General features: G+C 40.8%; 1 protein-coding gene across 6 annotated transcripts in view; it reads left to right on the top strand.

The window, feature by feature from the left end:
- CAMK4 (calcium/calmodulin dependent protein kinase IV) overlaps window positions 1–15,351 on the top strand; it is a 286,233-nt gene that overhangs the window by 102,478 nt on the left and 168,404 nt on the right. For 3 of the 6 annotated variants that reach the window (XM_045022421.1, XM_045022420.1, XM_045022424.1), the window contains one exon: window positions 8,878–8,961. The exons of the other annotated variants lie outside the window; for them this stretch is intronic. In XM_045022421.1, coding sequence (XP_044878356.1) covers window positions 8,878–8,961 — 84 coding nt within the window. The remainder of the gene's footprint in view (window positions 1–8,877; window positions 8,962–15,351) is intronic. 6 annotated transcript variants of the gene reach the window in all.

The following is a 15,351-nucleotide window of genomic DNA, read 5'->3' on the forward strand; positions in this document are numbered from 1 at the left end:
TATGTGGGACTGTGTCAGAAGCCTTACTATAATTCAAAGTATATTACATCTACTGCTTTTGCCCTATCCACTAGGCCAGTAACCTTGTCAAAGAAGGAAATGAGGTTGGTTTGACATTTGTTCTTGACAAATCCATGCTGGCTATTCCTTATAACTCTATTATCATCTAGGTGCTTACAAATTGATTGTTTAATAATTTGTTCTAATATCTTTCCAGGTATTGAAGTACGAGTGGCTGGTTTATAATTCCCTGGGTCCTCTCAGTTCCCATTTTTAAAGATAGATACTAAGTTTGCCCTTCTCCAGTTCTCTGGGACGTCACCTGTCCTTGAAGATAATTGCTAAGTGTTCTAACATTGCTTCAGCTAGTTCCTTAAGAACCCAAGGATGACTAGAAGTCAGCAGAGCCTGATGCAAACTTATCTAAATATTCTTTAACCTGTTCTTTCTCTATTTTGGCCTGCATTCCTTCCCCCTTGTTGTTAGTATTAATTGTGTTGAGTATCTGGTCACTATTAACGTTTTTAAGTGAAGGCAGAAGCAAAATAGGCATGAAACACCTTAGTCTTCTTCATGTCATCAGTTATTAGCTCTCCTAAGTAGAGGACATGCACTTTCCTTCATCTTTCTCTTTCTGCTAATGTATTTAAAGAACCTCTACTTATTGCCTTCTATGTCCCTTGCTAGGTGTAACTCATTTTGTGCCTTGGCCTTTCTTGCTTGTGCTGTTCTTTTGTACTCATCCTTAGCAATTAGTCCGTGGATCCACTTGTGGGATTTCTCGTCTCAATTTCAGGCCATTAAAGAGCTCCTGATGCAGCCATATTGGCATCTTATATTCTTTCTGTCTTTTCTTTGTGTCCAGATAGTTTGCAGTTGTGCATTTAATATTGTCTCTTTGTAAAAGTGCTAGCACTCTTGAACTCCCTTTTCCCTTAGATTTTTCTTCCCATTTGTCCTTATTCTGCTGCTTTCACTCCTTCCTTCTCGTAGAATCCTGAAATCATCATTTCATGATCGCTTTCACCTATGTTGCCTTTCACCTTCAGATTTGCAATTAATTCCTCCCTGTTAATCAGAATCAAGTTTAAAATGGCTGTCCCCCAGTTTAGTTCCACTGCTTTCTGAAACAAAATTTTATCCTCAGATATTACAAGAATTTATTGGAAATTTTGTTTTGCGCCATGTTACTTTTCCAACAGATATTTGGCTAGTTAAAGTTCCCCTTACAGCCATGTCTTCTTGTTGGCTATTTCTGTTCTTTGTTCTAGAAATGCCTCATCCACCTCCCTTTCCTGATTTGGTGGATGTCCACCATGACATCACTGCTGTTTTTTTCCCCTTTTATCTTAACCCAGAGACTTTCAACTGGTCTGCCTCCCAACTTTTTCTGGACCTCAGGACAAGTGTACATATTCCTGATGTATAATGCAACACCACCTCCCTTATTTCCCTGCCTGTCTTTCTTGAACAAACTATACCACTGTATACCAATATTCCAGTCATAAGATTTATTCCAACAAGTCTCTGTGATGCCAGTGAAGTCATAATCTATTTTATGTACTAATGCTTCCACTTCTTCCTGTTTGTTCCTCAGTATTTGTTGCATTTGTGTATAGACATCACAGATGTTGAGCAGACTCCTGCACTGATTTCATTCTTGTTGCTCCGATGAGCCTATTGTAATTTTCCATCTCCCCCCCCCAGCCCTCAATATCTAACCCACTGTTAAGATCACTTTTTTTATATATACTTGCCTTTTGGCTTTTGTCACTTGCCCTCTGTGAACCTAGTTTAAAGCCCTCCTCATTAGGCAGGGGAGTCAGTCTGGGAAGATGCTGTTCCCCTTCTTGGTCAGGTGGAGCCCATCTGCTCAGCCGTGCATTCATCTCCAGGTTGTGCGTGTCTCTGCCTGGGCCCTTACTCTGAACCGGGAGGATGGATGAGAACATAACTCATGCTGTTTGCTGGCTACAGCATCCTACATTTAGTTTAAAATGTTGCTTCTAGCTTTTGTCATGCTGGTGCGATGTCTTAATATCAGTACTACAGTGGGAGAAATGTGGCTCTTCACACCATTCACAACTGCAGTGTGTATTTTTCATCCCAGCTCATGCTTGATATCTGTGAAGTTAAAGAGTTAATTAAAATCATGGGTAGTGAACTATTTAATGGCCATGGAATCTCAAATTCAGTAGCTTACAGATTCTCTAGGAAGAGACATTTGGACAGTTGACTATTTAATGATACAGTAGAGTCCCACTTCACAAAGAAAACATGATCTTCCTTTCTTCATAATGGTGCCGAAAGAGATCTCTGAGAAGAGACTACAGTTTCCTGCCCATAAATTATGCATTATAAGAAATAGTGCAAGGAGCAGCCTAAATCAGTCTGTCTATTTTCTTCGTCTCTCTTTTTGGTAGAGGAAACGGGAATGCACTAAAACAAAATCTATCCCATCTTTTCTGTAGCATTCAGAACCAGATTCATAGCCTGGCTGATCCTCCATTATATGCTGGTATCTAAATTGTGTATAAGTTTATAGTTGTCCTTCATATCTGCCCACAGAGAGCAATCCAGCAACAGAAGCCAGCAGCTGTCTTATTTCCCCTATGAATCAGCAGGAGAAATGTGGTTCTTTTGAGTCAGGGTGACCTCCTTAAAGTTTTGATTCCTGCTCTTCTCGCTCTATAGATTTGTACCATATGGCCAGGGCATCATATCTTTCTGCAAGATCAGAATTTAAATTTCTCCATATGGCCAGGTCAGCCCACCTACTAAAAGGTCTATGTCAAAAATGGTGCTTTTCACTAGAAATATAGAACATGCAGTTTAATGGATATTGAAGCCTTGTGGATTTTATCTTTAAAATATATAATGGTATGTCACTTTTTTTTTAAACTTGGTATAGCCTCATCTCCCGCAGGAGATGAGTGAAATAACATTCTCAAGTCAATCTTCCCCATGCTAATCATATCCCTTGTCTAAGACAAGCTGTGCTGTCACAAGAAATCATGTTTGTGAGGGGGCTTCTGGTTGCTGGCAGTCATCCAGCTAAATCACTTAATTGTGACAACTTGTGTTCTTTGAGTAATTATGGCTCAAAGACGCTAAACAATCTCAAGAGTAGGCTCAAACCTAGTAGGGCTGGTGTCTGAGAGGTCCACAATTAGGGGAGAGAATTTTTCTCCCCCTACTCCCTTTTCTACAAAAATCAAGGACTGCTTCCTTCTGTTTCCCACTCCTGACCTATCTTCTGATGTAAGAGCAGTTCTGAACTAAGTGAATTATGCGCTTTGGATATATATTTTTGAAGTGGAGACCGGGCAAATTTAATATATTGGACTTTAATAAGCCATCTCCAATTATTAATACAGCACAATGCTGCACTATAAGGGCTTAATCCTGCTCCAGTTGCAGTTAATGGAAGTTTTGCCCATAGGGCAGATTTTTGCCCTTACACTACTGCAGAAATATTTACCGAAGAAATGGACTTCAAAAAGCATTGATCACTCTAATTGGCAAGAGGCTGCCATGGAGCAAAATCCTGGGATACTGGGAGCAAATGTAGGATGATAAGATGCTGGTTAGGCAACAAACTTTCCCCGCTAAGGGAATAAACAATGATTTTTAGAAATTATATCCTGAAATGTACAGAAATTAAACAATACTTTGAAATACACAGTCTAAAACTTCTAAGCAACTCAGACACATCAGACCTGCTGTGTATAAGAACAAGAAAATAACCATTTGCAATTTGTTTATAACTTTAAAGAATGAGTGAATGTATTGCTTTTGAACATGAGAGACTAATAACTTGAGCCAGGCAGGTACTGTGTAAACATTTCTCATTCCATGGTATCTCAGTTCTGGCTTTTTAATATCCTGCTGTTCTAGTGTAGGTTCTTCCTTTAACATGGGCAGTTGGGCCAGTTGGGGTGGTCATTGTCTGATTTCACAAATGCAAAAGGCTACCAAACTCCTCCTCGCTTTTGACTTCTGCCATGTTTCAGGCCTTAATTAAATCCGCTTAGCGGAAAGCCTATTGCATTAATAGACCCCCTTTTTAGCTTTCCTACTTCATCCAGTTTTTCTGCTTTCTCCACTAGAGCTATTCAAACACTATGCCTAGCCTTTGGGTTATCAGTAGAACCTCATAGCCATAGAGTTTAAGGCCAGAAAGGACCACTGCATCTAGTCTGAACTCCTGTATGTCACAGGCCACCAACACCACCCACCACAATAATTCAGCAACCAAAATGACATTAAGATATTACAGCCCGCAAGAGACTAGACTATTATGTGCCACAGGCAGAGAATAGGAAGGACCGAGGTTTACCAGTGCTTGAGTTTGGGTTGCCAGCCAGCTCTATAATGTTTTTCCAGAAAAAATGGTATCTGAAATAGCTGCTCCTATTAGAAACTTCTGTTTTCTTGTATTCCTTGCCAAAGCACCTTCACAGTATATTTTTAATGCTGATCCATGTGGGCAGGCAAATAAGTTACTTTTCATTCAACACCCCAAGTATGCACAGTGGTTTTCAGACATGATCCCTGCCTCACGAAACTAGAACAATCTCTAGGTTTCATTGTAGACAGGACGTGCCACTGGTCGACATAATAGGGAAGGGTATGGAAGTGGGAGAGCAGTTTATACATAGCCTAAGGCCATGATGTTAATTGTTTTCACACTGTAGGTGTTGTGCTCATTCCATATATTTTAACTTTTATTTTATTAAATTGACCCTAATATTGGAATGAGGTAGCAAAAGGTGGGGTTTGAGGAAGCATTAGAAGGATAGGAAAGTTCAACAGGACAAAGAGATCATTTCAGATATAGAGCAACATGGGAGATGATGTGGAGGCATTTGGAGAAAAATAGAAATGGAGAGTGGAGGGAATTGTAGCTGGTAACGTGCAAAGCATGAACAGGGAAACGGTAGGAAACGAGACAAAATGTTGACAGGGACGAGTGTTGTGTAGAACCTTGACTATCTTGTGTTTATAAGGCATTGTGCATAACAGTTAACAGATCCTTGAATATATATAATGCAGGTAATATAAATTGGTTATGCTAAAGGACCAGGGCTGGATTTAGACATGATCATTAATTTCTTGTCAGACATATCCACTTTCCTTTATTATTGAGACCGGACACAGCCCTCTACAAAATAGTGTGCCCTAGGAGTTTGCAGCAATTTTTCAAGTTTTGCAGTGTGCAGGCTATTTTTTTTTTAAAGCAGAAATAGAAGATGTACAACATCCAAACTAGCTGCAGCATATCGTTAGCAATCCCTTAAGAACTTGCATTTAAAAAATCTGTAGCTTCCATTCAGCTTCCATACTGAATTTCCATATTTGCCATTTCTATCAGGTTTGTTATGAATTAGGTAAAAAAAAGTGGTAGATTGTAAACCTGTGTTCGCAGAAGCTAGGAACCATGTCTATATGGCTGCAGTTACAAGGAAAGAGAGAGAATAAGTTCTATGAGTGGAAAATAAGATTCATATTTTTTTCCAGAATTCTGATGAATGTTACAAAACTTTCTCTCTCTTCTCAAAGATGTGCAAAGGCCTTTTATATACTGTACTTTGTCCTCTTTGAAGCCAGAAAATAGAGAGCTTGGAGGCCTTAACTTTACTTGACATCAGACAGGCAGGTATCTAATTGATATATGTAAAACTTTTTAATGTAGTGACACTGATTATTTTTTTTTCTACAAGATGATACCAGAATCTTTTCTGGACCTTATGCAGTATATTACAGTATCTCCAAATATATAGTGAAGCGAGGGAGAATCTTCTAGTCATAGTAAGAGACCCTCAAAAAAGAATTTCCATGCAACTGTAGTCCAATCTCTGGTAAATCAGGATGGTGAAATCCTAATCTGGAAGACCCTGGCCTGGTCTTTAGAGCATAGATAAATACATTCGAATCATGCTGAGGTCTCAAGAACAGATCTTCGGCATGAAAAGGCTTAAATTATATTCATGACAATTGAGAAAATGGACATCCTAATAAGAGCTTTCTCCTGGGATGTAGATCCAGGATGGGATCCAGCAGATGGAGCAGGATTACCTTTACAAAATCCTTGATTTGATTTTGTTGCTGAGGCCATCTCCTGGATTACAATATTTTCACCTAGTACAAGAGATTATAAAAATATGATCTCTCTCCTCTCTTTTTTCTTTTGCTTGTGAAATGACCATTTGCCAAAGTTTGCAACCTAAAAGAAGCAGTCACCAAAGAGAGGCCATCCTGTTATTTAATTCACATGAGTCAGCTCCATTCTATTGTTGGGAGGGGCAGGGGTACAAATTTTTAAAAACTCAAGCTAATAGGCATACAGAAAATCCTGCCTAAATTCAAGATTTGTGTGGGAGCCCATACACGCTGAAAATTAGGCCAGAATTAGCTGAGCCAGTTTCTGTCCAGTGTGTGTTTTCTCCTTGTTTTGTCACTATCCCATGGATAGGAAAACCCTAATTTCTCAACTGGACAGCATCTGAACACAGCTATAGTATACATTTGCTCATTAAATATACCTTTTGATCATTTTAGTATGTTTTGCAACGAGTACTGGGGGTCCAGTACTCTTGTCTTTAGAAAGTCTGTCATTCTGGTCAAACTACAGAAAATGTGCTCTGAGTGATGAACCATTGCTGAATGTTTTGTCTTCAGAGTACAAATTACTCTGCAATGTGGCTGAACTATCCCTTTTCAGCTGCCTGCTGATGTTTGAGAGGGTGTAGCAGCTACACCAGTGTTTATGGTCAAGGCTGTCATAAGGGGTGGCTCTAGGTATTTTGCCGCCCCAAGCACGGCAGGCAGGCTGCCTTCGGCAGCTTGCCTGCGGGAGGTCCCCAGTCCCGCGGATTCCGTGGCACGCCTGCGGGAGGTCCGCCGAAGCCGCGGGACCAGCGGACCCTCTGCAGGCATGCTGCCGAAGGCAACCTGCCTGCCGCCCTTGCGCCGACCGGCAGAGCGCCCCCCGTGGCTTGCCGCCCCAGGTACGCGGTTGGCGTGCTGGTGCCTGGAGCCGCTCCTGGCTGTCATGGAACCTGTGCTTTCCCAATCAGTGGGTTTGCACAGGTGGAAACTTGAGTAAATATTCTGTTGATGATGCACAAGAAGCAGTGGAGTCTTAGCTGTGTTGACTTTACAGGGTTAACAGGAGAAAAGAGCAACTTTTTTAGAAGAGTAAACAGATGGAACTGAATACACAAAAGGAACAGAGCTGTTGGCTAGGATGCCGCCATTTTTACACAGCCACTTTTCAAAGTAAAATTGAATTTATGTAAACATGGTGAATTGAATTAAACTAATTTAATAATATATTAGTTGTCTGATAAATTCTAGGACATAATATTTTTACTTAACAGAGAGAAAGGGGTTGATGTTCACATGCATTTGCAGTTCTACATTTGCAGAGTGAAACGTACCTTCTGTGATTGTGGTACTAATTGGATATTTGCAAGTGGTCATTTAGACATTTAACTAGCCATTTGTATCTGCATATACCTGGTGTGTGCTTTGTAACTGCATGCACCAATACATATGCACAATTGACCGCATTTTTTCACTTAAAATCTTTCTGAAAATTTTACTCTAAAACAGGGGTAGGCAACCTATGGCACGCGTGCCAAAGGCAGCATGCGAGCTGATTTTTCAGTGGCAGTAGAGAAGGGGAAGGGGGCATAAATCCTAGACAGAATATGTACTGGACACTGCTTAAATCTGATTTTATTATGCTGAATTCTGAGAGAGGCTGGAAATACCAGTCAAAATGCATGCAGTAACTGAAGTTTCGCCACTTTGGGGATAACACGAGAGAATTAATTTAAATTTAAACCTGTAATACAATTTAGTACTGAAGTCTTTATACTTGGAAATACCAATCCACATATATTAAATTTTAATCATTATCCTGTATTACAGGGCACCGCCACTAGCCAAAAGACCAAGCCTTTCAAAATGGAAATCACAAAAGTTGGAAACTGCAATCTGTACTTCATACATCATATAGAGCCATGGATTAGTCATTTACTGTTTTAAGCAATTTTAAAAATGATTCTCTACAGATGTTTAAAGAAAATTTATATTGACAGTAAGATCTGGAATCCATTTCTAGAATATTTATTATTAATTTACCTAGATTTACAACCACATGAAAGACCACCCACCTGGGGGCACCCTTAACAAACTCTTGGAAATACAGTTAATCGTAGACATTAATTCCACAGGATTATCCGTGGTAGTGAGTAGGACTGGACTCTGCAAAGGCCCAAGCACGCTCAATTTATGTTTGGGTTAGTGGGAGCTGAAGGTGTTCAGTGAGCAATCAGTGACACCAGGCAAAGTTGTAGGAAAGAGATCTTTACAGAGCTTGCATAGAGGCCAATGTTATGTGCTGAGAGGCCTGTTCTTGTCTAATAGCAACCTGGCCACCCGCCTGCATTCCTGACTTCTAGGTGTCACACCAAACTAGTTCCCTCATTAGACTTGACCCACTTTCTCCATTCCTACTAATTTGTTCTACAGAAGGCACTAGGCGCTACCCAGAAACTGCTCCGTGTCTAGGAGGGTCAATCCCTAAATACAGAAAACTGGCTTTTTTCCAGTCTCACTGGTGTAATCTAGTTTGTTGATATAATTTAAGACTAAACGTACCACGATACTGAAGCCTTTAGTTATGTGAAAACTGTTTTTCTCTTATTTGTATACCAGTGGTGTGCTAGGCACTTTAACTCGCATTTGGATGTAGAAAATAATAAATAAGTAATCAGAATAAAATTGCAGCTGAAAGTAGCAGTGACTCTTTTCAAGTTATTATCGTTAAGGTTTAATGGCTCAGTCTAAGTTGTTTTGTTATTCCAGGAATATTAGAAGTGACAGAAATGATATCATGTTGTATGAATCTGTGATTTCAACTGACGTTGTTCACTCCAAAACTGCAATCCAGTAAGTAGATTACATGAAATTTTAACCAGAAATCCTTAAAGCATATAAAACATTCTTGTTCAATGTGTATTTGCAGTTATTGAGAGCATTATCTGAACCCCTTTCATGCTGCCATAGTGAATAGCCCCTAAATTCATATCACAAACTGGATTAAGAATGAAAATAAATTGAGCAGCTAGAAAGAAGTAAAGAACTTTTAACACCAAACACTAAAATTAAATCCTTCTTATTGTGTCTGGAAACCCTGGGCCGGGTTGGGTCACAGACTTCTATGCAAAACTCAGTGATTTTGGTGGGAGCTGTTGCATAAAGCTTGATGGCACAACATGGCTCTATGTCCAGATCCTTCAAATGCTTACATAAGTGCTTAACTTTGCTATTTACCACAGTGGAGGTCTTTGCAGCAGTTAAGTCAAGCAGGTTTGTATTTGCAGGTTCAGAGCATAGGACCATATTGTACCATCAAATTTTATGCAGTGGCTTTGATCAAAATAGAGTCAAACTCTAGTAAAGAGCGTCTTTTGAGTTTGGTTTAGGAGTGCACCCAATAAATACCTCTTAAATTGCCCAGTCTATGGGAGCTGTTTGATTTTAAGAGTGTCATTCTTCATTAGACCTGACTATTAATAAAATAAATGTCCTCCAGTATAAAACAAACAACCGAGCCAGTCCCCAATAACTGAACAATCATTCCACAGTTGTTTATTCTGCCCTTTGTCGCCATAAAGAGCTGATCTTGCTTGTGTTAAGCACCTGGGGAATATCATGAGAGAAGTAATGGATGATGTTGACCCTCATCCAGGGTTTGCAAAGGCTCAGTAAGAATGAGTCAAAGGAGAAGAAAAGATCAGCCCATCTTAAAAGGGCTATATGGGAAGATCTTAGCAAGATTTTTAGAAGCTGTTTCAAATTCCTTCTGCTTAGTTCTATTCTCTCTGGCACACACTTCTCTCTCTCCCCAAGGTGATTATATTCGGAGGCTCTTACCTTTATTCTTCATTAATTTATCTTAAGGAAAAAAGGACTCAGATGGTGCTTATGAGATAAAAGTTAACTGATTGAACAAAGAAAGATTTTTAAAAACTAGGACTAACTGCATGAGATGCTTTTTTACACAAGGAGCTACATATTCAAAGATATTGTAAGTGGCTATGGTATAGTGCAGGGGCGGGCAAACATTTTGGCCTGAGGCCACACTGGGTTTCTAAAATTGTATGGAGGGCCGGATAGGGGAGTCTGTGCCTCCCCAAACAGCCAGGCGTGGCCCAGCCAATGCTCCCTATCCAGCCCCTCCGCTTCTCGCCTCCTGATGGTCCACCCCCCCACCCAGGACTCCTGCCCCATCCAACCTTCTCTGTCCCCTGATTGTCCCCCCGGGATTCCTGCCCCATCCACCCCCCCTATCCCCTGACCCCACCCCTGGACCCCCACCACCCCATCCAAGCTCTCCTCTCATTCCTGACTGCCCCCCTGAGACCTCTGCCCCATCCAACCACCCCTTCTCCCTGACCTTGACTGCCCCCTGCCGGCCCATCCAAACCCCCCTCTCCTTCCTGACTGCCCCCCCGGGACCGCTGCCCCCATGACCCCTCCCCGACCCCTATCCACACCCCCGCCCCTGACCACCACCCCAAACTCCCCAGCCCTCTATCCAACAATCCCTGCTCCTTGCCCCCTTACTGCGCTGCCTGGAGCACCGGTGGCTGGCGGCACTATAGCCATGTTGCCTGGCTAGCGCCAGCCACGCCACCACGCAGCACAGAGCACCGGCATAACAACGGTCAATTGGAGCAATATCAAAGGGTCCTACGAAGTCAATTGCCACTTTTTCCCATGCAGATTCAGGAAGAGGAACAGGCTGTAATGGAGGGATACATGTCACTGCTGTCTTATCATGCATTTGGCAAGTGACACAGGATTTTATGAGTGCTTCAGTTTGAGAATCCATCCCTGGCCACCAATACAGATACTGTAGTCGTTGTTTGGTTCTGACAATTCCTTGATGAGTATCATGTGCCAGGTATGAGTTTTGAAGCAGCAAAACTGGGTCAAGGTTTTTAGGGTTACTGGGCCATCTCTTTGTTAGAAATTCCCGTAGTTTTTGTTGAACTGGACATGCTGAACAAGCAGCTTGAAATTGTTCTCTTGTAACTGCAGTAAGAGCGCTTGTAATAAGCACAACTACTGCATCCTCATCCTCCGGTGGACCATCTGAGAAGGCAAAGGCAGGCAAGAAAGGCAATCAGCTACCACATTTTTGTTTCCAGACTTATATTCCAGTTTATAATTGAAAGAGAGTAGTCTTGCAGACCATCTAGCAATAGGATATTCTGCTCTTTCCAGTCCTTTCATGGTGAGCAACATTGTCAAAGGGCTGTGGTCTGTGCGCAACTTGAACGTGCGGCCCCACAGGTAAGTTCTCCATTTTTCAGTAGCCCAGACACAAGTGCTTCTTTTTCGACTGTAGAATATTTTCTCTCAGCATTACTTAGTGTCCTTGAAGCAAATGCAACAGTCCTCTCTGTGTTGTCCTCATGAAGTTGTGTGAGGACAGCCCCAAGTCCATAATCAGAAGCATCAGTAGTTACAATTGTGGGCAATGCAGGACTGAATAGTGCAAGTACTGGACTATGTACAATCAAGTCTTTCACCGTTTCGAAACAAGCTTGTGCATCCGTTGTCCACACTAAGGTTGAACTTCTCCGTAGTAATTCTCGTAACCGTTCAATGACAGAAGCATAATTGGGAATGAATTTTGCATACCAGGAGGAAGGACCCAAGAAGGAACGTAAGGTTTGCAAATCTGTTGGAGGAGGAGCATTTGAAACTTCCAGGATATGATCTGGATCAGGTTTTAGTCCAGCCTGTGAAATTGTATGCCCCAGAAAGGAGAGTTCAGTTTGTCTAAATTTGCATTTGGACCTATTGAGCTTGAGGGCTGCTTTGCGGATGCAGTTTAGGACAGACTGCAGGTTATTGTCATGCTTCTCAGTAGTATTTCCAAACATGATAATATCATCCAAATAGCACTGAACTCCATGTTGATTCTTCAGAATCAATGACATCATTTTTTGGAAGGCACTTGGGGCTGATGTGAGACTGTATGGAACACGTTTAAAACGAAAGTGTCCCTCGTGTAATAAATGCTGTGAGGTCTCTGCTATCTTCATGCAACATAACCTGGTGGTATGCGCTCTGCAAATCAAGAGTAGAAAACATCTTTGCTCCATGGAGTTCTGCAAATACTTCTTCTATGTGAGGAAGAAGATGGCTGTCAATCACAATAGCTTTATTTGGCTCCCTTAAGTCCACACACAGGCAAATGCCTCCACCCTTCTTCTGCGTCACTACTATAGATGAAACCCATTCTGAGGAGTTAATCTCTTCAATAATGTCCTTTTGAACAAGTTTTCTAAGTTCCTCTGAAACAGCTTCCCTGACTGAAAATGGTAAGCGCTGTAATTTCTGTTGTACAGGCATCACATTATTCTGTATTTTAACTTTATGCAGAAACCCATAAGCACAACCGAATTTCTCCTCAACCTGGTGTTGGGTCCCATCTGAAACTGGTGTGTGTACTGCAAGAGTGCTTTGCTGAGGAAGATCAATTCGACCATTAACTACCCTGAGATTTAAAGCAGCCAATAATTCTCTGCCAAGGATAGGAGTGCCCTTGTGGACAATGTAGAACTCTGCAGTTACACAACAATCACCAAAAGTAACTATTGCTGGCAGGCAGCCAGCCATGTACTGGAATATGGTTTTTCAAATAGCACACCAACTGAAGTTTGGGTTCAGTAAGAGGCACATCTTTAAAGTAATGCAAATAGATAGAATCAGGTAGTATGGATACTGCTGAGCCAGTGTCCAACATTAGCTGAATAGAGTGTGATTTGCCTGAGGGTGTGGCAGAAACGTTTACAGTGCACTTTGTGTTCTGAAATATGAGCAGTAGTGGTTTTGTCCATGCTCAGCACAGTAACTTCCGGTATTGTAACTGCATGCGCCTGTTGATTGAACTGGCTACTGCGACATACGTTAGCAAAATGCCCAATCTTTTTGCAATGATTGCACTGAGCTACTTTTGCTGGACATCCTGTGTAGCTTGCAAGGTGTTATGGGGATCCACAGTGAAAGATTTTACTGTATTTGGAATTTGCTGATTCAGCAGCTTTTCATTAGTTTTCCTCCTGCAATTGTTTGTCTGCAGAAATAGTGAACTTTTCTGCAAAAGAGTCACAGCCTGGACTGTGCCTCCTGTATCCCTGCTCATTATTTTGGCTTCAGCTATAGCTGACTCTATCTGAGTAGCAATGGTTATTGCTTTTTCTAGTGTAAGTTGTGGTTCTAGAAGTAAGCGTTCTCTTACATGAAGCATGGTTGTTTTCTCAATGAGCTGGTCTCTAATCATCTCATCTGCCATACTCCCAAAGTTACAATTAGACTCCTCAGGGAAGCAATACACTGAATTATAGTCTCCCCTGGTGTCTGCTCATGCTGGCAAAATCTGTAGCGATTAGCTACTACATTCACTTTTGGCACAAAAAAGTTCTTTAATGCAGTGAGTGCAGTCTCATATTTATCATCTGCAAGGGGAAAAGTGTAAAATATATGCTGCCCTTCTGCTCCAAGGCAGTGGATTAGCAGAGCATGCTTTCTTACTTCAGAAATCTCTGTAGCACTGATTGCAAGCGGATAAGTCTCAAACATATGGATCTAGGCAGTAAAAGCAATTGGAGGCTCACCTGGTCTTTGCAGAAAGGGTGCAGGTGGGTTCAGAGGCAGAAGATCCATCCTCATCACCAAAATGTTGTATCAACCAGGCAAGGTACTAACAAACTTCAACAGGACTTTATTTTTAAAGTGGAAACCTCTTTACCAAGCTGCTACTGCACCCTCTGTAAAGTTCACTCTGCCTTTTCAACTCCTCCCTCCTCCTTCGTGTTTCCTGTCCTTTCAGACTCCCAACAGCCAGTGCTCCCAGTTCTAATAATTACAAGGAACATCTAAACACCACAGGCTTTTTGAACTGTATTGGGGAAAGCTGGCTGTTTGAAATGTTACAAAGATAGTGGGACTCTAACAAACTGCTTTGACTTCTGTCCTCCTGCTCCCAAAGAAGGTATTTTTCTGTGTCTACGGTCCAATGAAAAGTCTAAAATTCCCTGTTGTACTATGGCATTGTTTTTGCAGGCCACGCCAGATGAGGATAGACTTTTAAAATGAACTGTCAAATCAGATGGTAAAAAATCAATGTGGAAGCTAAAAGTCATGGATTCAAAATCTAAAAGGATATTGATTTTTCTTTCTTGTCAAAATCAAGCCAGACAAAACTCTAAAACATAACAGAATTGGGCTTCTTTTTTATGCACCATGAGCATTCTTCCATCACCCATGCCTTCTTGCTCCAAAATACATCTAGAATATGTATAACCTGGGTATTCAAGCTTGTCTCTCCATAAAGGATAAAATCTTCCTGATTCTCCAGTCCTTTGTAGAATTGCAGAAGTTTTAATGGTATTTCTATTTCTTGTATTATCCCTAGTATAATGAGGAAAAACCCTACACTAATAAAAAAATATTTTGTTTGTATGTTTTATGCTGTATCATAGAGATTCATCTTCTTTAGTAGAAAGCTTTTGGAAAGTTAAGAATCAGTATTACATTCAATGTCTGAGGGTGATAGAAAATAATTATTGTTTGATATAAAAGAGATGAGGTGCATTTCCCTATTAGGTGTGCTGTAGAATCTTTCTTGTGCTTGCATTTCAGAATATAATATTTCTTTTAAAAATATGTTGGGGGGGGGCTCTCGTTTTAATATATAGTTCTCGCATTAATATGTAGCTCTCATATTTTGCTTTCTCATGAGATATTAAGCCATGAGAGGTATTGATTTCACATAGCTTACAGAAATGCAGGAAATAATATCTTGATGTCCTGTAATCTTTCAGATGATGATTTCATTGGTGTTTGTCAACAGTTTTGTATAACAGTTAATGTGGTTTTATTCTGCTTAACCCTGGAACAATCTTCCAATAGGCCACTTCATTTGGAAGATTGAGAATAAGTCATATAGTAGATGTAATGCAATTTATTTTGATATTGCATTACTGTGTGTGGGTGAGAGAGAGAGAGATTTGATTTTTAACTGTTGTATACCTGTAGACTGCAGAAACATTCAGTATCTTGCTATGGAAATCCTAAAACTGAGAGTTAATGCTATTAACTTGCCCCTGTGACAGCACAGATTAATGTGACTGCATAACGCAGGCCATTTAAATGCACAGGATAAAGTATTCTTTTGAAAGCATTCATCCTTTCAACTTCTTTGATTGGAACCTTCCTGTTTGTATAAGCATGGTTTGATTAGATGACGTCAAATGGAAT

This window comes from Mauremys mutica, chromosome 6 (genome assembly GCF_020497125.1).
Source record: "Mauremys mutica isolate MM-2020 ecotype Southern chromosome 6, ASM2049712v1, whole genome shotgun sequence".
NCBI lineage: Eukaryota > Metazoa > Chordata > Testudines > Geoemydidae > Mauremys > Mauremys mutica.